At 36.7% G+C, this 27,703-nt stretch overlaps 2 protein-coding genes across 5 annotated transcripts in view; both read right to left on the bottom strand.

Annotated features, from left to right (window-relative positions):
* The window catches only part of MFSD14A (major facilitator superfamily domain containing 14A), a 42,325-nt gene extending 25,479 nt beyond the window's left edge, over positions 1-16,846 (bottom strand). Inside the window, exons 1-2 of the mRNA XM_074319053.1 lie at positions 16,535-16,846; positions 1,572-1,667 (exon numbers count right to left, since the gene is read on the bottom strand). Coding sequence (XP_074175154.1) covers positions 1,572-1,667; positions 16,535-16,618 — 180 coding nt within the window. The 5' untranslated portion in view covers positions 16,619-16,846. The remainder of the gene's footprint in view (positions 1-1,571; positions 1,668-16,534) is intronic.
* A 2,685-nt stretch (positions 16,847-19,531) lies between these two features.
* SLC35A3 (solute carrier family 35 member A3) overlaps positions 19,532-27,703 on the bottom strand; it is a 36,751-nt gene continuing 28,579 nt past the window's right edge. For all 4 annotated transcript variants that reach the window (XM_019747031.2, XM_074319055.1, XM_074319056.1 and 1 more), the window contains one exon: positions 19,532-27,698. In XM_019747031.2, coding sequence (XP_019602590.1) covers positions 27,608-27,698 — 91 coding nt within the window. In that variant the 3' untranslated portion in view covers positions 19,532-27,607. The remainder of the gene's footprint in view (positions 27,699-27,703) is intronic.

Here is a 27,703-nt window from a genome sequence, read left to right as displayed (position 1 = left end):
CAAAGGTGGTTTTGAGGATTAAACGTGATAATGTATTTAAAGTGTTTAGGATTGTGCCTGGACCCATCATACTATAAATATATATGGACTGTTTATTATTACACAGCTCAAGTCCTTTAAACCACAGGACTGATGATCCATCAGACAGATTTACATGTTATGTTGGTAGTAGATTATAAATAAGCACACATAGAACATGAGGAAAAGCTAATATGAAGGTGCGAGACCACAAAGGTATGACAGCACCTGGGTAGCCCTTGACATCAGGTTACTACAATATAATGAAATTGCGAATGTCTTAATGAACTTGCATCATCTGATGAAGTTCCAAATCAGTGTACTTGGATTATGAAGGCAAGAAATGTATAAATTAATGTTTGAAAGATACCGATCAGAAATTATTAAACTTAAAATAAAATCCCATTTGAAAAGCCTACTGTATTTTGAAAAGCCCAATTTATTTTATGTATAACTGATGAACCACTGCAGGTAAATGAGCTGTTTCCTTCTAAAAACGAAAGGATCCCAAATCAAAACATACTCCAATGAGCATTCTTACAATTATATGTGGGAGAACTGTCATTTTTTTCAAGGAACTATTCTGACTTGCAATACATGGTTTATTACAAAAGAATTGTATTTATCTGAGATTTTATTTTCTCCTGAATCTTGTTTTAGCAGTACTCATGAATATGCCCTGTTATTCAAAAGAACTGTTAGACATCCATGTTTTCTGTAGATACAGTATTCATCATGTAGCCATATCATAAATATGCCAAGAAATATGGAACATACTTTTTCTTAGACTAATTTAATCTACTTACAACATGATAATTCAATTTATTTATGAGCAAGCTTTTTGTGAAAACCTTTTTTATGTAATAATGAACAAGCTCATGAAAATATAAGGAAGTATACTGCTTTAAAATTCTGTTCTTCTGGGATTTGGTAAGCTGTCCGTTTACCCTAATCACACCTTTCAAGATAAAGACTACCATAACTACTCCTTCCGTCATTCCCTTCCCCTACAATAGGAGAAAACCAGCTGGCATATGAGGTGTTTAGTCTGGCAGGGAGGTCTTTTCTAAGGTTCCAAACCTGGAAATATTTGGGTAAAACCAGCTTAGGCCTCTGAAAAGAATCACCTTTCTACATAGTTACCTCTAGATCCTTGGCTTAAACTAAAAGAAATTTGTATTTGGAAAATGCAACTACATGAATGAATCTCAAAATGACAATGCTGAGTGATTCAGTCAGACATCTCTCCTAAGCCTGTGAGTATATGAATCCTTTCCATCCCATTCAAGCAGAGTGGTGGTTGAGCCCCTGCTTAAACATGCCCAATGTTTAACTGAAGAATCACACCTGTCCAAGCTCTCCCCCCAAAAAAAAGAAAGGGAGAAGGTTGAAAAAGACAACTAAAGCAGGAAAATACAATACTGAAGGCTTGACTAATTCTAGTTAGAGAATTAACCATGGAAATGTAAAAGGGCTGTCTTTCCCCCCTGAAACTGTAGAAAAAGAGATTTTTTTTTTAAAGGGAGTGATAAATAAGTTAAAAGATGACTTACCACCAATGTGGGTGCCGTCAATAATCCCCAAGCAAAGAACTCCAAAAAGATGACGATAACCGCATGATAAACACTAGGAGAACCTATTCCTTGAGGCTATAAAAACAGATGTTTAGAAGTTAGTGCAAAAAAATCAGAGATACCAGGAATAAAAATCTGGTGCTCTACTTCTCTGAGCGTATTTTCAAATGAAATATCAATTTACTTTTTTCAAGTACTTCCAACAAAGCAATTCACAGATGACTTGCTCTCTAATCTTTAAAGTCATTTTACTAGTTCACTTGTGAAAAATTTGTACATTTTTCACTTTGTCAGAAATGCAGTGCCACAACTTTATGCAAAAAATAATAAAGATAAATAGTAATACTTTAACAATAAAACTAGGGACTACATCAAACGAAAAAGTTTATGCCCGGCACAGAAACCATCAACAGAATGAAAAGACAACCTACTGAATGGAAGAATATATTCGGCAATGATACATCTGATAAGACATTAATACACAAAATATTTAAGGCACATATACAACCTAACACCAAAAAAAAAAAAAAAAAAAAAATCTGATTAAAAATAGGCAGAGGACCTAAATAGACGTTTCTCCAGAGATGACATACAGATGGCCAATACATATGAAAAGATGCTCAATGTCACTAATCATCAGAGAAATGCAAATTAAAACCACAGTGAGATATCACCTCACACCTGTCAGAATGGGTAACATCAATAAATCAAGAAACAGTGTTGACGAGGATATAGAAAAAAGGGAACCTTTGTGCAGTGTTGGGGGGATTGCGAATTGGTGCAGCCACTATGGAAAACAGTACAAAAGTTACTCAAAATTTTAAAAATAGAACTACCATTATGACCCAGCAATGCCACTTATGGGCATTTATTCAAAAAAATAAAAAGACATTTAATTCAAAAAGATATATGCACCCCTATGTTCACTACAGCATTATTTACAATAGCAAAGACATAGAAGCAACCTAAGTATTCACTGATAAACAACTGGATAAAAATGTGGTGTACACACACAAACACTGGAATATTACTGAGCCATAAAAAAGAATGAAATGTTTCCATTTACAACAACATGGATGAACCTAGATGGTATTTTGCTGACTGAAATAAGTCAGACAGAGAAAGACAAATACCATATGATTTCACTTACATGTGGAATCTAACAAAACAAAAACAAAATAAGCAAGCAAAAACAAGAAAAAAAACACACCAGAAACTCAGAGATATGGAGAAAAAAATTGAGGTTGCCAGAGGGGAGGGGGAGGGGTTGAGAGATGGGTGAGGAGGGAAAGGGATTAAGAGGTACAAATTGGTAGTTACAAAATAGTCACCGGGATGTAAAGTATAGCATAGGAAATATAGTCAATAATATTGTAATAACTATGTATGGTGTCAGATGGGTGCTAGAATTATTGGGGTGAACACTTCATAAAGTATATAAACGTCTAATCACTACGCCATACACCTGAAACTAATATAATATTGTATGTCAACTGTAATTAGAAGATAATTTTTTTTAATTAAGCAATTAATAAACAAAAAATTTTTAAAAACTGGAACTATTCTAAAATGTCAGAATGCACTTTTTAATTCAATTGTCCTAAGTGGTCTGCACTGAATATGACATACATCAAAATGTTACAAACATTGGAATCTTTGGTTAAGATGGTGGAGTACTAGGTAAGTGCTGTGCTTGCCTCCTCCCATGATCACATCAAAATTATAACTTAACTACAGAACAATCATCACTGAGAAATCTCCTGAAGTCTAGCTACACAGAAATCCTATAAGAATATAGAAAAGAAGCCACCTTGAGACTGGCAGGAGTGGTGGAGCTACACACTGGGCTGGTTCCACACCGAAATCTGGTGGTTAAAAATCAGGAGGGATATCTTGGCTGTGGAGGTCTGCCCTGAGTAGCGAGGGGTACCACCCCCACACTAGGCTCCCCAGACCAAGGTTCCAGTGCCAGGGAGAGAAGTTTCCATAAATTTTGGCTTTGAAAACCAGGGGAGACTGTAGCTGTGTGAGATGAAGGGCAGCTGAAGTCCAGGCATTCCTCTTAAAGAGCCCGCCCATAGACTTGCTCACTGATAGATTCACTCACTCTGAGCTCTATGGCTGGGGCAGCGGCTCGAAAGGCACGAAGGACAAATGAGGAGAAACTGAATTGACTGGCTTCAGTGGGAAGCCTGGAGAGGCGATTTCTCCCAGACAGAAGTGCTGACAGAAGGTGCTGTTCCTTTGTTGAGACTTTCCCACACACAGCCTGCATTCCCAGGCTGGCGCCATATCTAAGTCTCCATCAACCTGGCTAACACCACTAGCCCTGCCCTGGTGATTCCCTGAGACCCTGCCCCACTCAACTTGCGGGCCCACCCAAGCGTTTCCAGGGGATCTTCCATACTAACAGCCTGTCTTACCTCATGCTGGGACTTTCTTAAACTCTCTCAGAGGTTCACACACCCCAAACAAGCGGGATCTGGCCTCGGCGTACCCCATACCTCTTGTTATTCAGCTCCAAACCCAGCATGAGTGGCAGCCAGCCTCAGCTTGCTTAGCCTCTCCCAGGCACCTCCAAGCCCAGCACAAGCAAGAACCATCTGCATATCACTTTGTAGCTTATATCAAGTGGTCCCAGGAAGGGCACTGGAAGCGGCAGACCGAGAGCCCCTACCAAGAGGCCCCAGAACCAACACACCTGGTCGCCAGCTTCAGACCACACCAGAGCACCTCCCAACCACCTACACAAACAACACACCCGAAGGGCAGACTCGACAGGCACCAGAGCCAGGCTAAAGCGAATTCTGCTTTGCAGGGTCAGCCCTGCACCACAGCTCCTCCACTGTAGTCACAGCCGGTCCTCACAACCAATCAGCCAGAGGGTCAATCTCTACTACTGATATGCCAACAGCAATCAAGGCTCAGCTATGACAGGAGGGCTCACACAACCCACACGAGGGACACACCTGGAGCACCTGGCTCAGGTGACCAGGGAGACTGTGCCACTGGGCCCCACGGGACATCTATATAAGGCCACTCTAGCAAGACTGGGAGACATACAAACAAACACAGAGAGGCAGCCAAAATGAGGAGACAAAGAAATATGTCCCAAATGAGAGAACAGAATGAAGCTACAGAAAAAGTACTAAACAAAATGAAGCCAAGATTTGGAAGCAACCTAAGTGTCCATCAATAGATGAATGGGGAAAGATGTGGTACATATATAAAATTGAACATTACTCAACCATAAAAAAAGAATGGTCTTGGCCATCTGCAAACAAAAAGTAATCTATCAGACACAGAGTTCAAAACATTGATTATAAAGATGTTCAGTGATCCAGGGGGAACTTTGTCAAAGAGATGGGAAACATAAAAATAGAGATAGAAAACAGAAAAAAGAACCTGTCAGAAATGAAGAATACAAAAACTGAAATAATGACTACCTTAGAAGGAACCAACAGCAGATTAGATGAAGCAGAGAATTCAATCAGCGATTTGGAAGATAAGGTAGCAGAAAACAACCAACCAGAAGCGCAAAAAGAAAAAAGACTCTAAAACTATGAGGATAGTTTAAAGGGTCTCTGGGACAACATCAAGCGTACCAACATTTACATCACAGGGGTACCAGTAGGAGATAACAAGGAATTGAAAACCTATTTGAACAAATAATATCGGAAAACTTCCCTAAGCTGGCAAAGGAAATAGAGATAAGATATACAAGTCCAGGAAGTGCAGAGTCCCAAACAAGATGAACCCAAAGAGGCCCACACCTAGACACATCATAATTAAAATGCCAAAGGTTAAAGACAGAGAGAGAACCTTAAAAACAGCAAGAGAAAAGCAGTTAGTTACCTACAAGGGAGCTCCCATAAAGCTGTAGGCTGATTTCTCAACAGAAACTTTGAAGGCCAGAAGGGATGGGCATGAAATATTCCAAGTGATGAAAAGCAAGGACCTACACCCAGGGTCACTCTACCCCCCAAAGTTATCATTTAGAATTGAAGAACAGATAGAGAGCTTCCCAGACGAGAAAAAGCTAAAAGAGTTCATCAACACCAAAGCAGTATTACAAGAAATGTTAGAGGGACTTCTTTAAGAAGAAAAAAAGATTTTAAAAATATTAATAATAAAATGGCAATAACTACATATCTATCAACAATTACTTTAAATGTAAATGAATTAAATGCTCCAATCAAATGACACAGGGTGGCTAGCTGGAAGAAACCCAAAACACTAATTTGAAAAGACATATACATCCATATGTTCACTGAAGCATTACTTACAGTAGCCAAGATATGGAAGCAACCTAAATGTCCATCAATGGGTGAACGGATAAAGAAAAGGTGGTACATACAAGTATACACAATGGAACATTACTCAGCCATAAAAAAAAATGCAATCTTGCCATCTGCAACATGGATAGCTCTAGAAGGTATCATGCTAAGTGAAATAAGTCAGAAAAAGACAAATACCATACGATTTCACTTAAACAAGTGGAATCTAAAAAGAAAAATAAACAAAACAGAAACAAACCCATAAATACAGAGAAAAAATTGATGGTTGTCAGATGGGAGGGTGTGTGGATGAAAAGGGGTAAGGAATTAAGAAGTACAAATTGGTAGTTACGAAATAGTCACAGGGATGTATAATATAGGGGATATATTCAATAATATTGTAATAACTATATACAGTGCCAGGTGGGTACTAGATTTATCAGGGTGATCACTTTGTAAGTTATATAAATGTTTAATCACTATGATGCACACCTGAGCTAATATAATATTGTATGTCAAGTGTAATTCAAAAATAAAAAATTATTTAAAAAAGAAAAATTAGCTACCCCATAACAAGCATAAAAATATAATGGTAAAAACCTCTGACTTACAATAGCACCTATGCACACAAGCATACCACTCACATACAACATTTGTTTGTCACTCTCTCTTTCCCTGTAATTCGTTGGTCTTAGAAAAAAGATGATTTATTCCTGATGTGTTTTATACATGTATGTATATATATATGTATATATATATATATATGTATATATATATATATATTTTAGTCTAGAAATAAACTTCATAAAAAAATGTTACATACATGAAGACTAAAAACTATTATTTCTACATATTGATACTTCAAAAAACAAGTTCACAATAACGTTGCAGTACTTTCATCAGTAAAATGGTACACAGTAGATGATTAAACATTTGCTGAAATTTAACCCCTGAAACTATTCTTTAGTTACTTATGTTGTTTTCAAATTGAATAACTATTCTTAAACTTCAGGGATGTATGGACGCTTTTGGGAATCTCCCTAGAAAAATGTATAGTCTAAGAAACGTATGCAAACAACTTCAGGGTGAGCAGACCCAAGTTAAGAACTCCTGATTGAGTTAGCATCCAAGATCAAAATGGCGCACGAGGTGAGACTCTGGAAATCTCCCCTGGAATTTACAACAAATCGAACTTTAACTCCACGAAGGACTCCCTGTGCAGCAGACAGGCAAGACAAAGAGACCCACTACTGAATTCACCTAAAGGTGGGCGAATCGCGCAAGCGGGGGAGGAGGGAAGGGAGAAGTGTGGAGACGGAGCCGTGCTGGTGCAGGACGCAGACCTAGCTCAGTGCGCCGAGCTCGCTGCATCCCGGAACTACCGCAGCTGCGGGAGAGGGAAGAACTTGGACTGCTAGGGCTCCGCTTATGGCCCACAGGACGCAGCATATAGCATATGGCTGAGGAGGCAGCATATAACACGGCTGAACCCAACGCTCATGGCAGAAACCTCGGAGAAAAGACTGAGGGAAAGAGGCTGAAAACGGTGGTTTAAGCCCTCACTGCCGAGCAGAGAACGGAAGCCTTAGGCACTGAGACTAGCCGCCCCCTCCCTACCCTCCCAGAGCTCGCCCCGCCCCCACCTACCCAGTGCTAGAAGCGGAACAGCAGCAGTGTCAGATCAAAAGAACAGAATATTTGCTGTTCTGAGAACTGTGGTCCTCAGACACAGATTCGCAGCCCAACTAGTTCTGCAAAGGGGAGGGAGCTGTGGAAGCAGGACTAGCTGTGGTGGTGGGCACCACCATTGCTCTGGGCCACCTCTCCACAACTCACCCCGCCCCTGACCCCACCTATCTGGGCAGATCCCTGCAGGAGTAAACAGAACTGCTGAAACATACGGACTCTGAATCTGGTGCAGGAAGAGCTTTGGAACTTCAAAAGCTCTCTGCATTCCCACATGGACACTGCGCCCTGTGACCCAGGCAAACTGTTAACAAAGGAGAAGCCCATCTCCCAGGGAATCCCCCCCATTGTGAGAAGCTTGAATAGTGCAGAAAAAACATAGCACTACAGTGTGAGAGAGAAAAAAAGGCTGCAGTCGGAGAGAAAATAAAACATTCTACCAACAAGTACTGGAAAACAAAAGAAAGACCTCTTCCTATCAACCTGTTGCAGAAGCCACTCCTGTAGATGTCCAGGAAGAGAAATAGCAAATCAGTAATTGCCATGAATAACCACGGCAACAAGAAAAAAAGTGAAACGTCTCCATAAAAGGAACATAAAGATATGGAAATATGTGACTTAAATGACAGAGAATTCAAGACTGCAGTTCTGAAAAAACTCAACGAGATGCAAGAAAACACAGAAAGGCAGTTTAATGAACTCAGAAACATAATAGAAGAACAACATGAGCATTTTACAAAAGAGACTGAAATTTTAAAAAAGAACCAAATAGAATTTCTGGAGATTAAGAACTCAACAGAAGAAATTAAGAATGAAATAGTCAGCTAAGGTAGTAGAGTTGACCAGATGGAGGAAAGAATCAGTGACACTGAAGATAGAAACCTGGAAATTACACAGATGGAAGAAGAAAGAGACTTGAGACTTAAAAGAAATGAAAGAACTCTACAAGAAATTCCTGACTCCATCAGAAAGAGCAATATAAGAATAATGGGCATACCAGAAGAAGAAACAGAGACGGGAACAGAGAATATATTCAAACAAATTGTTGATGAGAACTTCCCAAACCTGTGGACAGAACTGGATCCTCGAATCCAAGAAGCAAACAGAACACCCAATTACCTAAATCCCAACAGGCCTTCTCCAAGGCACATTGTATTGAAGCTGGCTAAAATCAATAACAAAGAAAGAATCCTCAAGTCAGCCAGGGAAAAGAAGACGGTAACCTACATTACATTATCATCAGATTTTTCAGCAGAAACTCTACAAGCCAGGAGGGAGTGGAACCAAATATTCAAACTATTGAAAGAGAGAAATTATGAGCCAAGAATAATATATCCAGCTAAGATATCCTTTAGCTATGAAGGAGGAATAAAGACCTTTCCAGACATACAGAAACTGAGGGAATTTTCTAATACATGACCTGAACTACAAGAAATACTAAAGGAGGCTATTTGACCACCATCAAAAGGGACAATTTATGGCAACCAAAACATAAAAAGGGGGAGAGTAAAGGACTGAATCAGAATATAGGCATGGAGAAAGTAAGCGTGCTGAAGAAAATGGAATACTCTAAATATCAAACTTTCTTTTACATAAACTTAAGGGTAACTACTCAAAAAAAGAAAAAAAATCCAGAACTGAAATATATACTGTAATAAAACAAGAAACAGAGGGAAACATCATAGAGTACCACCACACAGAAATAACAGACAACAACAAAAGGCAAAGAAACAATGGAGACACAGCTTTACTAGAAAATTAAAGATAGAATGATAGGAAATCCCCACATATCAATAATCACCCTAAATGTAAATGGACTGAACTCACCAATAAAAAGGCACAGAGTAGCAGATTGGATCAAAAACTAAACCCAACCATATGCTGTCTCCAAGAGACACATCTCAGCTACAAGGACAGGCATAGACTCAAAGTGAAAAAGGGTAGAAAGTGACACTCCAAGTAAATGGTACCCAGAGAAAATCAGGTGTAGCCATAATGATATCAGACGAAACAGACTTCAGGGTGAAAAGATAACAGGAGACAAAGATGGACATTTCATAATGGTACAGGGGACTATACAACAAGAAGATGTAACAGTCATCAATATTTATGCCCCCAATCAGAGAGCACCGAAATATACCAAGCAACTAGTAACAGAACTAAAGGGAGAATTTGACCAACACACAATTATACTAGGGGACTTAAATACATCATTGACAGCTATGGAAAAATCATCCAAACAAAATAAATAACGAAATAGCACCCCTAAATGACACATTAGATGAAATGGACATAATTGACATATATAGAGCACTTCATCCTAAAACATCAGACTATACATTCTTTTCTAGTGTACATGGAACATTCTCAAGTATAGACCATATATTGGGACATAAAATCAGCCTCAGGAAATCAAGAAGATTGAAATCATACCAAGCATATTCTCTGATCACAAGGTTTGGAAATTGGATATCTACTGCAAAAAGAAAGCAGGAAAAACACAAATACATGGAGATAAAACAACACACTTTTAAAGAACGATGGGTTAAAGAAGAAATTAGAGGAGAGATCAAAAGATACACAGAAAAAAATGACCATGGAAATACATCCTACCAAAATTTTGGGATGCAGCGAAAGCAGTTTTAAGAGGGAAATTTATATCAGTACAGGCCTATCTCAAGAAAGAAGAAAAATCCGAAAAAAATAACCTCATGTTACACTTTAAAGAACTATAAAAAGAAGAACAAGTGAAACCCAAGGTCAGCAAAAGAAAGGAAATTAGGAAAATCAGAGCAGAACTAAATGAAATAGAGAACAAAAAGACAACAGAAAAAATTAATGTGACAAACAGCTGGTTCTTTGAAAAGATTAACAAAATTGACAAACCCTTGGCTAGACTCACTAAGATAAAAAAAAAAAAAGACAAAATTAACAAAATCAGTAATGAAAACGGGGAAGTTAGCACGGATACCACAGAACACAAAGGATCATCCAAGAATACTATGAAGGACTATATGCCACCAAATTCAATAACCTAGAAGAAATGGACAAGTTCTTAGAAACATACATGCTGAACCACGAAGAACTGGAAACTCTAAACAGACCGATCACCAGTAACAAAATTGAATCAGTCATCCAAAACCTTCCCAAGCAAAAGTCCAGGACCAGATGGCTTCACTAGTGAATTCTACCAAACCTTCAAAGAGGATCTAATACCAATCCTGTTCAAACTCTTCCAAAAAATTGAAGACAGTACGCCCTAACTCATTTTGTGAGGCCAACATTACAGATACCAAACCCTGGTAAGGACAACACAAAAAAAGAAAACTACAGACCAATATCTCTGATGAATACAGATGCAAAAATCCTAAACAAAATTCTAGCAAATCCAATACAACAATGCATTAAAAAGATTATTCATCACGATCAAGTGTGGTTCATCCCAGGGACACAAGGATGGTTCAACATCCGCAAATCCACCAATGTGATACACCACATAAACAAAATAAAGGAAAAAAATCATACGATTATATCAATTGATGCAGAAAAAGCATTTGACAAGATACAACATCCATTTATGATTAAAACACTTAATAAAATAGGTATAGAAGGAAAATACCTTAACATAATAAAGGCCATATATGACAAACCCTCAGCTAATCTCATAATTAATGGTGAAAAACTGAAGCCATTTGCTCTACATTCAGGAACACGACAGGGCTGTCCCCTATCACCTCTGCTTTTCAACATAGTGTTGGAAGTCCTTGCCAGAGCAATCAGGCAAGAGAAAGAAATAAAAGGCATCCAAATTGGGAATGAAGAAGTTAAATTGTCACTCTTTGCAGATGACATGATGCTATATATAGAAAACCCTAAAGACTCCACCAAAAAGCTATCAGAAACAATCAACGAACACACTAAAGTTGCCGGTACAAAAGTCCATTGCTTTCCTATATACTAACAATGAAATTTCAGAAAAAGGAATACAAAGAAAAATTCCTTTTGCAATTGCAGCAAAAAGAATAAAATACCTAGGAATAAACTTAATCAAGGATGTGAAAGACCTACGCTGAAAACTATAAGACATTTTTAAAAGAAATTGAAGAAGACACAAAGAAATGGAAAGACATTCCATGCTCACGGATTGGAAGAATCAACATAGTTAAAATGGCCATATTACCCAAAGCAATATACAGACTTAATGCAATCCCCATCAAAATCCCAATGGCATTTTTTTAAAGAAGTAGAACAAAAAAAAAAAATCATCAGATTTGTTTGGAACCACAAAAGACCCCGAATAGCCAAAGCAATCTTAAGAAAAAAGAACAATAATGGAGGTATCACACTCCCTGACTTTAGCTTGTACTACAGGGCTACAATAATCAAAACAGCATGGTATTGGCAGGAAAACAGACACATAGACCAATGGAATAGAATTGAGAACCCAGAAATAAAACCACATAAATATGGACAGATAATTTTTGACAAAGAAGCAAAAACATACAATGGAGGAAAGACAGCCTCTTCAATAAATGGTGCTGGGAGAATTGGATAGCCACGTGCAAAAGAATGAAACTGGACTGCTATCTGTCACCATGTACCAAAATTAATTCAAAATGGATCAAAGACTTAAGCATAAGACCTGACACAATAAACTGCATAGAAGAAAACATAGGTACTAAACTTATGGACCTTGGGTTCAAAGAGCATTTTATGAATTTGACTTCAAAGGCAATGGAAGTAAAAGCTAAAATAAATGAATGGGACTATATGAAACTTAAAAGCTTCTGCACAGCAAAAGAAACCATCGACAAAATAAAGAGGCAACCAACTGAATGGGAGAAGATTTTTGCAAACAGTGCCTCCGATAAGGGGCTAATATCCAGAATATACAAGGAACTCATGCAACTCAACAAAAAAACAAACAACCCAATTGAAAAATGGGCAGAGGACCTGAAGAGACATTTCTCCAAAGAGGACATACAAATGGCAAATAGACATATGAAAAAATGCTCAACATCACTAATCATCAGAGAAATGCAAATCAAAACCACAATGAGATATCACCTCACCCCAGTCAGAATGGCTATCATCAACAAGACAAATAGTAACAAGTGTTGGAGAGGCTGTGGAGAAAAAGGAACCCTCAGACACTGTTGGTGGGAATGCAGACTGGTGCAGCCGTTATGGAAGGCAGTGTGGAGGTTCCTCAAAAAATTACAAAAAGAATTAGCATATGACCCAGCAATCCTTCTCCTGGGTATCTACCCAAAAATCTGAAAACATTTATACATAAAGACACGTGTGCTCCAATGTTCATTGCAGCTTTGTTTACGGTGGCCAAGACGTGGAAACAACCAAAATGTATTTCGATAGATGAATGGATAAAGAAGTTGTGGTATATATACACAATGGAATACTATTCGGCGGTAAGAAAAGATGATATAGGAACATTTATGACAACATGGATGGATCTTAAGAGTATAATGCTAAGTGAAATAAGTCACAGGAAAAGCGGAGAACCGTATGATTTCACTGATACGTGGTATATAGACCAAAAACAACAAAAGAACAAGACAAACAAATGAGAAACAAAAACTCATAGACACAGACAATAGTTTAGTGGTTACCAGAGGGTAAGGCGGGTGGGGGTGGGAGATGAGGGTAAGGGGGATCAAATATATGGTGATGGAAGGAGAACTGACTCTGGGTGGTGAACACACAATGGGATTTATAGATGATGTAATACAGAATTGTATACCTGAAATCTATGTAATTTTACTAACAATAGTCACCCCAATAAATTGAAAAAAACAAACAAAAAACTCCTGTATAGAATCACACACACTTTCACATAGTTTATCTTATTGTATACCACTCAAACACACAACCTATTAAGTCTTACCCTGGCTTCAGAGCCAAGTGAAATAGAATTTCAAGAAAAGAAAAACATTTAGTAAGTTACGGTTAACCTGGTTCATTTAGAAGGGTTCATTTCTTTCAAATGTTAAAAGCTGTAATAAATCTAATGTTTTGACAAATCATTAACATCTCACTACTAGCTCTGTTGATAAATATTAAAACTGGCTGATCAGGCTTGCAAAGATGCCATCAGCAGGAGAAGGCAAAATAATTTTATGAACATTGTTGAACCCTAGGAAGAAAAATGAAGGGGGTCACAGGTAAGTGTCATTGGCCAGGGATGTGAAAGACTGTTCAGAGCCTGTCATGCATGACCATATAGCTTCAGACACCTGAGTTTGAATGAATTCGCCCACTGGTGAAACTTACACAAGACACAGAACAATTATCAAATGGCACAATTATCAAATGGCACTCCCATTCTCAAAAAATGTCCGTAATGGTGGTAGTCTGACCGATTATAAGTACAGAGGCCAAAACACAAATGCCATTCTAAAATCATTTCTGTCTTTATGAAAGTTATACTTTTTAAGTTAGGTTTGTTTTATTTTGGGGCCGGCCCGGTGGCTCAGGTGGTTGGAACTCTGTGCTACTAACGCTGAAGGCTGCTGGTTCGATTCCCACATGGGCCAGTGGGCTCTCACCACAAGGCTGCGTGTTCGACTCCTCGACTCCCACAAGGGATGGTGGGCTGTGCCCCCTGCAACTAAGATTGAACATGGCACCTTGAGCTGAGCTGTCACTGAGCTCCCGGATGGTTCAGTTGGTTGGAGCGTATCCTCTAAACCACAAGGTTGCCGGTTTGACTCCCGCAAGGGATGGTGGGCTGTGCCCCCTGCCAACTAACAACGGCAACTGGACCTGGAGCTGAGCTGCGCCCTCCACAACTAAGATTGAAAGGACAACAACTTGACTTGGAAAAAGGTCTGGAAATACACACTGTTTCCCAATAAAGTCCTGTACCCCTTCCCCAATAAAATCTTTTAAAAAAAAAAAAAGAGGCTTTTTTCATTTACAGCTAGATTAAAATACAAATGCTGCAAAAAATTACACTGATACATATATAATATCCCAATTATACATAGGAAGAAAAAATATCTAGGAATGTGTTAGTACACACATTTTTTATCACTTTAAATATGTTTTTATCACTTTAAATTCACATACTAGGCCTTGCAGGATTCAAAGATGCATAAACAGAGCCCTTATTCTAAAGTGGTATCCAGTGCTCTTAGAATAGAAAGTGCAGCTAAGTCTATCAAGATGATAACTGATAACCCCCCATGCCAGATCCCTCCAGAAATGTTTTATTTATTTTATGTGCCTGCCTTCTTAAAACATTGCGGGTGTAAAAATTGTACTTTGTGTCCAAAAACAACCTATGAATTCACTACAACTTTAATAAATAACAAGATAAAAAGGAATCTCTTCCATCTAACAGGATTTGCAATGAAAGCATCTGCAACAAAGTGAATCCAAACTCCAGAGGTAACAAAACTGAATTTACAAGGAAAATGAAGGTTTCTGGATCACAGCGTTGTTATCTTTTGCAAAGACTACTTATCTTAAATATCTCTTGCTTTTATAAAGCACAATCTTTCGTTGCTTCTATTATGTAGATTTTATGAAGAATTTAAAACACCAAGTCCATATGGTTGACAAAGGCAATCGGTATTTTTTCAAACTATTTCTCCACGTGGTAGTTCTTACCAACTTGGCCAAAAGAGCCAGCACTATCCACATCTGGTTTAATCAAATAAACACTTTAATTAATCAAGTATAACAAAAAAGATCTTAGGATTTGAATTTCAAAGTTTCTTTTGTCACCAAATGTCAAATCCATGGCATCTAAGAAATCTGACCATTAACTAAAAGTATATTCTGGAATGACAATTGCATATATCCCAAGCTTTCAAAATTTTAGCATATTGACTAGGCAGTGTCTGAAATGTCAAAAAAGTTGTTTCAAATGAATTCAGCAAATCCTCAGAGATGGCCTACTTACACATTTACACTGTGCTAGGAGCCCTGATCAAGGCACCTACAAAATATAAACAAATACAGAGTAAAAGGAACCATTTCTGCACACTTCTGGGGAAAGTAAAACATGTTATTTCATCTTTCCCTTCTATTTCGGAACGAGATACCAAAGAATGCAACAAAGACCAGAAAGTGTAGCAACTGAGAAATAACAGCACAAAAAAGTACAGGCGAGTTATTTTCAATTAAAAATCCTACGTCCCCTGCTGGTTAACTGCAGCACACCGCATAAAGTTTATTGTGATGACAACTATTTCGAAAAAGCAAAAATTTCTCTTGCCCTCAATCTGTCTTCCTTTCAAAGAGTCTTCTGATCCTCTGGCCATGATCAATTCTATTTAGCATTTTTATTTTAAAATACACAAGGTGATTTTAAAACAACAAGGTGATTAGATTACTGTTTTGAAAACGAGCAGATTTCAGTCTAGGCCCAGGTGTCCTCCGTCAAGCTGCTGACTCGGGGAAGTGGACAGCCCACCTTCCCACACTGTCTATGGTTCTGGGAACAGCTATGGGCAGGGCACTGACCCAGAACCACGGGGAAAAAGAAAGCTAACCCACTACGTGCCCCAGCGTTGTCGCCGCACCAGATGTCACCCGGTTAGCAGCATATGGATGGGCAGGGGCTGCTCCCGGCCCCTTCGAAAGCGCGGCGACGGCTTCTGCGGGGGCGAGGGACACGGAGGGCGGGAGGGCCCGGTGTCGATTGCTCCCCGCGACGGAAGCGCACGTGGGGCTCCAGGCCTCAGGCCTCCAGGGGCGGCCAAGGTAGAGGGCGGCAGGTGCGGGAGAGGCCAGCGGCTCCTCCCAGATAATGGGCCCCGGAGGCCGCAGGCCGGGCCGGGAGGAGAGCCCCCGGAGCCGAGGCCCGGGGACCTGAGGCAACGTCCCCGCAGACGGGGTGGGAAGGCGGAGGCACTCAGGGGAGGCCGGAGGAGGCAGCGCTAGGGCAGAAAGAAGTCGAATGGGTGGGGGTGGGAGGCCGAGGGACGCTTCCCGGCGCGGTACCCAGCTCACCGTGCCTCCGTCCTTAATGATGATCTTCTTGGCCAGCATGATACTGCGGTTCGCGGCCCGTTTCTTCTTCTTCCCCTGGGTCATTTTACCATCCTCGAGTCCTGGCGCTGCTGCAGCCACTCCCGGGGAGGCCGGCCCCAGCGGCGAGTGCCGTCCCGCCACTACTGCCGGGCCGAGCCGCTCTGGGCGCCCGCCGCCATCTTGAGGGCCCGGCCTGCCTCGGGCGGCGCGTCACATCGTGCGATCGGCCGAGGCGCCTGCCCCGCCCCGCGCACGTGACGCTGCCGGCCGGCTCTCCAGCTCCGCGGTCGCGGCTCCGGAAGACCCGCGCTCTTAATCCTCAAACAGCCTGGGCGGTAGGGACCGTTAGTCACCTTCACAGGTGAAGAAATGCAAATTTCTGTAAATTACCTGCCCAGGGAAATACGGCTGACAAATAGTTGTTGCACTGTAATTCTAGCCAGGTTTCCTCAACTATTAGCACTCCCTCCAACTGTGTTCTAACCAAAGAATCGAAGGAAACAGTTGAAATCGTTTTCCAGAAATAGGGTGTAACTGAAGGGATAAAGATAAACTGGTTTTTCAGAGTTTTTTGTCCCGGTGCGCGGGGCTTCCTGAGCTCAACTGGAGCACGCCTGTTTCCAGCAGCTCCCTATAGTCTTGGGACCTTTTCCTTATTCTCCGCCAATAAAAATTTACATAACCTGTGTCACACTTTATAGCCCACTACCTGTTTTGCCATATTGTTTAAAAATCAATTTTATGGGGGGAGGGGGGCAGGAGGCGGGATTGCTATTAATAGAAAGGACAATTCACCAAGTGGAATATGGACTACAGATTAAAGTATGACCATGTTAAATTTTGATTTTTGTGTTATGTAGATATTAGCCTATTCCTTAAGAAATACACACCAAAGTCTTAACGAATGAAGGGATATGATGCGTGCTACCTACAAATGGTTAGGAGATAACATGCATGTATATGGAAGGAGGGGGTACTTTGTTACACAGCTATAGATAACTAATACATGGGGTAAAAAGGATGTGTTTTTTTGTGCTATTCTTGCAACTTTTCTGTAAGTTTGAAAGTTATTTCAAAATAAAATATTCAAAAATAAATTTGGTTGAGTTTTCTGTTCCTTCTATGCTTGTGACTGGAAACAAAACAAACCAATTTCCATGAAAAAAAGAAAGGCATTTTAGCCTCATAGATACTTCAAGCTAATTTTCCCATCAATAGATAAACTCATTATTTGTTTTAAAATATTCTCTTGCTGAAATAGTTGAATTCCAATCTGAAGCTCTTCAGAAAAAGTAACGTGAGATAGGTTTCATAACTGAATTCCAGAGTATCTTATTTCGGATGATTAGAGGGCTGGTAAGATCATTTACTGATTTTTTATAGCCCCTCAAAATCATACTTCATCCAGCAGCACCAATTTTATCCTTAAGAACTGATTATTGTCCAGTCATTCAAAAACACTGATACCTACGTTTGTCAGTTTTACTAGACACTGAGGCTACATCAAAAATGAAACTGTATTTATCTGCATGCAGCTTACATTATACTGGAGAACACGATTACAAAACAAACACAAAAGAAAGATTATTTCAGATTGTGGTTAATGCTGTTGAAAATGACATAAGAGAAATTTAACACATACTGAAATGTCTAGAATGTCCCAGGTCTTGTGCTAGAAGAGTTGCAATAATAATAAGAGATGAATCTTGTTCTAACAGACTTACTGTGTATATAATTGTGGCTTTTTATGTGACTTGGGGTTGTGAAGATTCACAAACTTTAAGAGGTTGATATGTCAGGGTTCTTCAGTTGCAGTCAAGAGAAACGAGCACTGGCTAACGTAAGCAAAAGGGAATGATTTCGAAGGATAATGGGAATTCCAGAATTAGCGAGAAGGGCACGAATGGGGCTTGGAAACACACAAGAACCAGGGTTGGAAAGATCATGAGAGCACTTCACGAGGCACTTTGGAAGGGAGAGGGGTCCCTTAGAAGGGCAACTGGCTAAAGCTAAATATTCCTAAAGAAACAAAAATTTACGAGTACCACAGAATGCCCCAAATACACCCTTTATTAAAGAAACTGCAGTTCACTACATCGACAGAAGAGGGCATCCTTTAACAATGAAACAGTAAGTCACCACATCCCTTCCATAGAACGATCTGTTCTTGCTGATCCAAGGAAATTCTATATATTTTGGCAGTAACAGAAAAAACCACCAAAAACCTATACAGGGCTACTACAGAAGCAAAAAGGAAAATGAAGACTTTTCAATCAATAGAAAATACTACCCTCTAAAAATAGGAAGCAGAGGAAAACTATACCTAACACTACAATATGAGTATCATTACACAAGGAATTGCAGACATAAAAGGATGTGACAAATAAAAATTTTAAAACTCAAAAGGAAGATCTGAAATGCGAGTTGATCAAACTCAGGCAATATACTGAAACAAAATCATCTAAAAAATGAAAACTAAATTACAGTGTTCCTAAGAGAGAATAAATACAAATGAAAGTAATAAACATGGAGAAAAGGAATAAATCAGCTACAAGAACAAAATAGGGGAAAAAAGGATCAGAGAGAAAATTATATGGAAAAAAGGATCTTGGCCTCCAGGCAAAAACCAACAACAAAAATTAACATTTTTGGCAGGGACTAGGGCGAGAAAATAGTATGTAAATAGTATATGTTCTAATCAAATAGAAAAAAAGCAACTAGAAAATATAAGATGGCTGAAGAAGCAGCATAAGTTCATTGACTGTCACAAAGGCAATGAGATGGGAGTCAAAGAACATCATTTAAAGATGGAAAACTAAATAGTAGAAGACTGGACAAGCAAAAGGAGGGCTCTGAGAGCATTATGTAAAATGTTATCAGTGTACATGTACCCACTAGAACATACAAACCTTTCTAAACATAAAAAGAAATTTTAAAAGCAAACACTCCACATAATGAAACAAGTAAATATACATATTTGTTTATAGCAATATAAATATTTGTTTATTTTTCAAAAAGAAGTATAGAAAAGACAAACTAGAAACTAATGAATATAACCATAGGAGGTTGTTAGGAATGGGGTGAAGGGATAAGCATGACAGCTAGAATTCTCTGAGTAAATATTTTATAGTTTTAACTTTGAACCTTGTAAATGCTTCAGGTATTCAAAATAAAAAATTTTAAGGAAATGCTAAAATTGAACACAAATGAACCTAATTATATCACATTGATAACATAACCAGGTCGAGAAAAGAGGGATTTCCATAAATTTTTTAACTCTGTGCTCTGACTATACATCTTTAGTGAGCTATTATTCTACTGACAAAGAAAACTGAAATTTTATTAAGTATGTTTACCATTAGTAATACTGGTATTGTAGTGCTGAAACATATACCACATTTTAAAACATGTGAGCAAATACATGAATGTTATTCAGAACCAATATTTTAACTATTAGAACAGAGGCAAATATAAAATAAGAAAAAACCTTGTAATGCTAAATTTTAATTGTAAATATCAATTTGAATTTTTATATCTTTTAAAAAATTTATATCTTAGCTCTGTCCATTGAACTTGACTAGAAGCAGATGAAGTCCAAATTCCATTCCCCCTAAAAGAAGGAGGCCTCTTTGGAGAACTAGCTGATAATCCAGGTTTGGGATAGGACAAGTATACAGTGAGCAAGGAAGCAAGACTAATGTAATGTCCAAGACACAGGAGGTGGTAGTTCACAGTGGTTTCTACTGGCTCACAGTATGAACCCCAAAAAGCACTGTGACTGTAATTGACATTCCATTGAGTATTTTGAAGATACAGTGATAGTTGAAAAAAGAAGGGCATTGGGAAAAAGGAGGGGAAAACAGTCTTTTTTAAATAGAATGTAAACTAATAAGTGTAGAAGAAAATTAGAGAATTAAACTTTTTGAAACACCACATTGTACCTCAACGTAATGTATGATTCAGTTAAGAATCATAGATGCCAAAGCCATTGAATGAAAGGAAATAGAACATTCCCATGATGCCAAAATAATACTCTAGAGATTATTAATTACTAAGGAAAAAAGTGAATTTTATAATGGAAAGATCTGGTAGTCACCACCTTGACTAAATGATTATCATCATTAACGGTGAGACAATCTAGAATTATGTCTTCCGATGTAATACATCATGGCGGGAAAGAAGTCACATCACAGGAAAAAAAAGTCACATCATGGGGAAACAAAGCCATGGGGGTGCAAGGAAGGGTCTACTAGACTAAGAGACCATCAAAAACAAAGTATGAACCTCGATTGAATCCTGGTTCAAACACAAAAAAGCTGTAAAAAGTCATTTTTTTGAGATAATTGGAAATATGTGAATATGAATTTATGTTGTACAATTGAATTATTTTAAGTTTTCTTAAGTGTGATAATGGTATTGAGTTTAATTAGGAAAACGTCCTTATTTTCAGAATATGTATACTGACTGTTTAGGACTAAAGTGTTCTGATTAAATTAGTATGGCAAAATGTTAATAATTGTTGAATTTAGGTTGAAATTAAGTGGGCATACTATTCTTTCAACTTATGCTTAAAATATTTCAAAATGAAAAGCTGGAAAAAAAAATTTTTTTTTTTTAAAAAGGTCTTTAACAGGCCTACTTGTGAGCACATGTAAATAACCCATTGATTAACCAAAGCTAAGCTGGCATAACCTGTCAGCATGATTAAAGCCTATAAAATGGTAATGATATTATAAAAACAAAATATTCAAAACAAAAGCAAACCTGGCCTATAAAATAAATGGAAACAGATAATATGAAGTAATGGGAATTTGGAGAATTATGCTAATTACATCCAAAGTAAGCTTCAAGTTTTAAAATTCTAGAACCTATAGCAATACTTTTGAAACAGTCATACAATGAAACATGGACCCACTCACCTGTCATTTTTTGTAATCCTATCAGTCAGCCAAGAAATATTATTCTACCTTTGCTATACTGTTTGAATATATTAGAAAAAGCTATTAGCATCATAAATTTTAACTGTTGTAATTACTATCCAAGCATAATAAAATAAAATAGAACATAATAAAACTTTAGCCTAAAGGAAAAAACTTAAACTCTCAATAATTAGAAATCATCCCTGTATGTGCAGTGTCTTTTAAAAAAGAGTAAACACAAAGATATTCACTTAAAAGTACACAAGTGAAGTTTGATTTAGCACATGTAACTAAATTTCTCAAATACTCCACATTTAAAGTACGTTTTATCAAGAGTGCATTTTCAGATGATTACCCCAAAACACTATAATAGTCATTATTATTTTAAACCTTCAGTGAGATCTACTTTAAAAAGGATGGAAGTATACATCTTGGAAAACTCTTTATTTCCAAAAGAATACCATGTTATTTGTTTTAAAGAAGTTATTTTAGCATATTAGAAATTCTAAATGAATAAATGTAAGTAAATGCAGAAATGAAAAACAACTGATTACATCCAATGGGGGGGTGACTTAACCCTAGTAAAGGATGACTGGAAATGACCTATAAATAGTGAAGCCCTACTGTGAGCCAAAGTAGCAACTGGCATCAGTTTTATTTTTTAATTCTGCCTTATAATAGTGATGGTAAATGATAATTTACAATTAGCTCAAAATTGTTTGTTAATATACAGCACAGATAAAAGATTTACAAGTTTTTAAATTTATTCTTTAAATATTCCAGCATTTAAAAAAGTTGTAAGTAAACATCAAATCTGAAAATTAAATGAATACAAGTATATGCTATATAGCACTGTATCTGATTATAACCACATTTTTCTACCCTTGAGTCATTTTTTATTCAGAATCATTTGACAAAACTTCTGAAATTAAAAATGGTTTCTATAAACAATTGTCAATGCTTGTGTCATCCTCATTAGTTCAGAATATGTGTAGGAAAAATGGTCACTGTGTAGTAAGGAATTAGGCCTTACACACCCAAACAAAATTCTGGCCTACATCTTTAGGAGGTCCCAGTTATAGGAGTGCCTTTGTTTTCCTGGTGGGCCCCTCAGACCACATCTGATAATTTGTGCTAACAAGATGACTCAGGGTGAGCCCCTGGAGTCTGATGGCAGCCAGATCTCCAGGAAGGAGCAGAGGTTAGAGAGTAAGTTCAACCATGTGGGTAATCAATCTATTATGCCAAATAATAAAGCTTCAATAAAAATCTGACAAGAAGCTTGGGAGAGCTTTCCTGGTTGGCAGTACTCTGTGTAGACTACCCTACATTGTGGCCAGGAGTAAATAATACTGTCCATGACTCCATGGGAGTGGACAACTGGAAAGGATGACTGGAGTTTGGCCCTCCTTTAGACTCAGCCCTATATGTCTCTTCCTTTTGCTGATTCTAATTTGTATTCTTTTTCTGTAATAAATGGATTTTAAGTATAATAGTTTTCAGTGAGTTCTTTCTAGTGAATTATCAAACCCGAAGGTGTATTTGGGAAACCCCTGGATTTCAATCACCAAGACACTCTCTGCAATGGTAGAATTTCAAATCTTTGGGATTTGAAGGTAATTATTTCCTCTTTGCTGTTTTCTTTTCTGGGGTGTGTATGTAATCAGTCCTGTTTTGAAGGAATTCCCTTTTTTAGGACAGTAAGAAAGACTATCATGATGATTACTGCTGGTCACTCTCGGACTGTTGAATAGTAGTAGCATCTATCAGATTTAAATTATGAGGTGGATTTGCATAGCACTGAGATTTAAGGATTGTGATATAGAATACTCAACAAAAGAAGTATTCTAGTACAAAAAAAAAACTAAAGAAGTGATTTTCATGAGAAGATACCAAAGAAAAGTATACTTTTTTAAAATGCTGAGATCCTTATATTAGTGATCTTTTAAAATAAGATCTTTTAAAAGCATTCTATATAAGGTTACATCCTCTCTATTGCTTATCATTTGATCTCTATGCATTAAACTGATACACACAGAAGCATCATATCCAAATTATAAAGAAATTATATACAAATTACTATAATTACTTAACTATAAGGCTAGCAAAGAGATACATTTTTTAAAACAAATTGTAGGCTATTGTCATCATACATGTAGAGAAACTCTAACTAGTTTAAATAAAACCCTGTCTTTCATGCTAAAAGCGTAGACTAGAAAAAAAGATCACATATGTTAAAAGTAATTAGAGAGGTAGGGAAAAGATCAGTGAGTCATTTTTGATATATACAGAGACTAATTCATGGGTTAAATCAGACACAGGGGAATAGGGAAACAAAGAACTATAGGACGAAATTTACATAGAATTATGAAAATAATCTATTTCTATAAATCTAGTTAATAACTGGATACCAAAAAATGACAAAGAAACATCAATTTAAAAAAGCCATTTAACAAAAGACCAGTTTATATATTCCTTGGAATTGTATCATAAAAAATTTAAATATACAAATTACATTCCCAAACCCAAAATAATCTTTCTAAACAAATAAAATACAGACATATAGACAAATGCAGAATCCAAATTATTAAAAAAATTTTTTTAAATCACAGTAAATTATATCTTGTAATAAGAAATAAAACAAAAAAAATGACAGTTACATACCATAGTTAAAATTTCAAAAGCTCAACAATGGAGCAATGGTGACATAATTTATTTAAATAAGTACTATTCACTAATGCCTGTGTAATATACCTACTTTAATATTCTGTTGGACAGTGAATTTAAAGAGCAAATGTTGAAACAACTAAACAATTGAATTATAGTTATTCTTAAAACATCCTAATTTTGCCCATGTGTCCCAAGTTGTGAATTACAGTAATATACTCCAGAAAAAGTCAGGTATTTTGTTTGGTAAAGCAAGGCACAGAGGACCAGATTTTGATAAAGTTACTGTTTCTTTGGTCCTATAATTACTTTAAATATATGCTACATATCCTAGAGATTCTTAAGATGACTTTCAATATAGCATAAATAACTTTTATAAACCTTTTCTCATGTAAAGCATGCATCCACATGTAATTAAATATTGTAACAATGAAAAAGAGTAAATGAGTAATGCTAAACTCTGTTTAAAAAAAACAAACTCAGTTGAATGACTACACAATGACATTTTAAAAGTCCAATAATTTGATATGTAGGAAAAGTACCAATTCTTAAGAGTAGTTAGCATTACACCAAGTCTACTGATCACAAAGTCAATTAGTTTCCTTTCAGATTCTGTCTCCTTAGAATCTAGTTTAAATATCAAACTACCTTTCATGAAATGTGGACATTCAATATAAATTGATGTAAATATTTAAATTTTGCATCTCTAAGCTACCTACATTTTCCATCATAAAAATAGCCTATAACTTCTCTAAAATCACTTATTACAGAATTGATAATATTACTGTGGTGAAACATCCACATGTGGCATCTCAAACTTTTATTCACAAATACAGTATTCTTAATTTTTAATAGAAATATCAATTGGCATTTTCTCCCATGAATTAGCACATTTTTATAAGGAACAAAGTAATTGACAGATAAGTAAACTTTAAAAACATAAGAATTTAAATAATCAAGGAGTCGTCATAAGAGATTAATACAATAAGGCTTCTGGAGGTCATCAAAACACATACCACATACACAAGAAAATGGCATTATCTGTATGTAATATATGACATGATCGAAGATACTGATTCACCTCAAATATGATTATTTCTTTATGAATTAAAAATTACAAACTATACAACCCAATCTCTAATAATATTTTCAAACTTACTAGAAAAGCAAAATATAATGAAAAAATGCTTTGAAAATAAACTTTAGACTATTTTCTCCTTTCTCACTATTTTTGATTACAATTTTATAAACTTCGTTGGGAATCTTGAAAATTGTGTTATTTTGGACACTTGAAAATATTTTATTACTGTAACTACCATATCTGATATCCAATCATGTACTTGTATCATTTTTTGAAGCGTTAAAATAAGGACACACTAAATCTGAATTAATTGTGAATGCATACTGAATTAATATATAAGTATCCAACAAGACTTCTTGTGGGCTGAACATAAATCTTTATATTTAGTCTCAAATTCTGTGCATTTGCAGGATTTAGATATCACTTAGCTATAGGTAATAAGATGTAAGTCTGAATGTTGTTACAGTCTAAAAATACCATGCTCGAAATGTGGTAAAGTTATTAAGCAAATACTCCAAAAGGTATTTTTACTTGGTCACTGAAAATCATTAAGTCAGGCTTCTAAAAAGTTTGTTTGGTGCCAATTTGCAATTACCAGCAAAATAATTTAAAATATTTTGTAATTTTAAACACATTTAAAGTCTGGATGAAACAGATTAATTAGCCTGTGTCCTGTAGAGTAGATTTGAATCAGCAAAGTAACACAGTCAATCCTAATTAGCCAAGAGTACTCAAGTTTGTGAAGTAGTATTTTTGAGCCAAATTCTGTTCAACAAAATCCATTAGAACAATATAAAAATATTTATTTTTTACAGATTTTAAACCATTAGAACAGACTTAAAAATATATAAAGTATGAATGAAAAAATAAAATACTTCTTATACTCAATAGGTAATTCTGTTTAGCCAATGATTAAATTAAACCCACATTCCAATTTTAGAAAGTATTTTTGACCACCAATTCATCTTATTTCTGCTATTCTCTCTCCCTTGAACCAATTTATTAAATAACTCATGTAATTCGTAACCTCAAGTGCAGCGCTAATGAAAATGGAAAAGAAACCACTATTTTTAAGTCAAGTGGTGGCTCCTTCCCAGCAGCCTTTGCAGGGCCACAGAAAGGGAACCTGGAACTCAGCTACCTCTCCCAGACATGTGACGCTGGGGATGGTGGGTTTATGAGAGGCCCATGAAGTTCAGAGCGGCCTTGAATTTATATAGTGCCTTTAAAAATAATGTAATATCATGGCAACCTGGAATGTCTCCAAGAAAAGTCATTTTGGTCTCAATTCATTGACATCAGTCCTACTATTTTTTTTTTTGTGGTTATTTTTGTCAACAGTTATAGATTAAAGGAAGTTTTCACAGATCTATGAGTAAAATACTCATTTGAAAACATTCTACTTGTGTATAGTACATGCTTTGATAGTTCAAAATTCTCCAAATGGAGATATTAGACAATAATAATTTTCTTTTAAATTATTAAAGGAGCATTTAATGCCTTTAAATTACATATTAAAACTTTAATGGAAATTAACACATACAGAAATGTAATTTAAAGTAATACTCAGGATTTATCTGATTTACAGAAAAGAAGTGGAAATAAGAGGTTATGGACAAAACTCCATTAGTGTAAAAGTCACTGGCTACTACTATCTAGCATAGGAGCCAGGGGGCTGCTTTCAGCAGTTTCGAAACTAAAAGATCTTAAAATGTAGATGGAGAAATAGATGTATTTCTCTACATTAAATTTAAATATGAATTTTATTCTCTGACAAATCAGACCCAGAATGTTACTTTATCAATTTTTATGTAGTTGAACAAATAACATTTAGCAATTCCTTGTTTAGTAATCTTTTATATAAATATAAAAATTTCAGATAAGTGAAAATGTTTTTCAGATCAAACTTCTATTTCTTCACAGCTTTATAGGTAATTATAATTTTCAAATTTTGAACATTCCATGTGATTTGATATATCTGTACAGGAAGAGTAAGGTTAAAAAACATTTAATAAGATTAAATAGATCTAATTTGCAGAAATTGGTATCTGACATTTGTTGTGTGTGTGCTGTTGTAAAGAGTGCATAGGACATTTCTGCAGCAATCAAAAAGGTAAATTAAAATCTTTTAAAACTCTGATTTCAAGTTTCCTCCAATAATTCTAATCCCTGGAAATACTTTCAAGTTTTGATTTCTAAGATGCAATAGGTATTTTGTTACATATACACATATTTTATCCTTCAACTTTATATTTTCAAACCATTTGAATAATATGATCAGATTCAGCATGACACCTTCTTAGAATCTGTAGAAGTCCTCTGTGTAAGTTTAACACTGAGATTCCTAGTGCACCATTGTGAAAACCAGTTAAAGACAGTATTCGACTATGCTTTAGTGGGATTTCCTGCAGGTTTGGGATCATAACCATATAGGAAAGTAGCTGCTATTACAAGGATGGCTCCAAGGAAAAAGACACTAAA

The sequence above is a fragment of the Rhinolophus sinicus genome, linkage group LG14, assembly GCF_036562045.2.
Source record: "Rhinolophus sinicus isolate RSC01 linkage group LG14, ASM3656204v1, whole genome shotgun sequence".
NCBI lineage: Eukaryota > Metazoa > Chordata > Mammalia > Chiroptera > Rhinolophidae > Rhinolophus > Rhinolophus sinicus.
The sequence above is the reverse complement of the archived record's forward strand: the minus strand, read 5'-3'. Positions and strand labels throughout refer to the sequence as shown.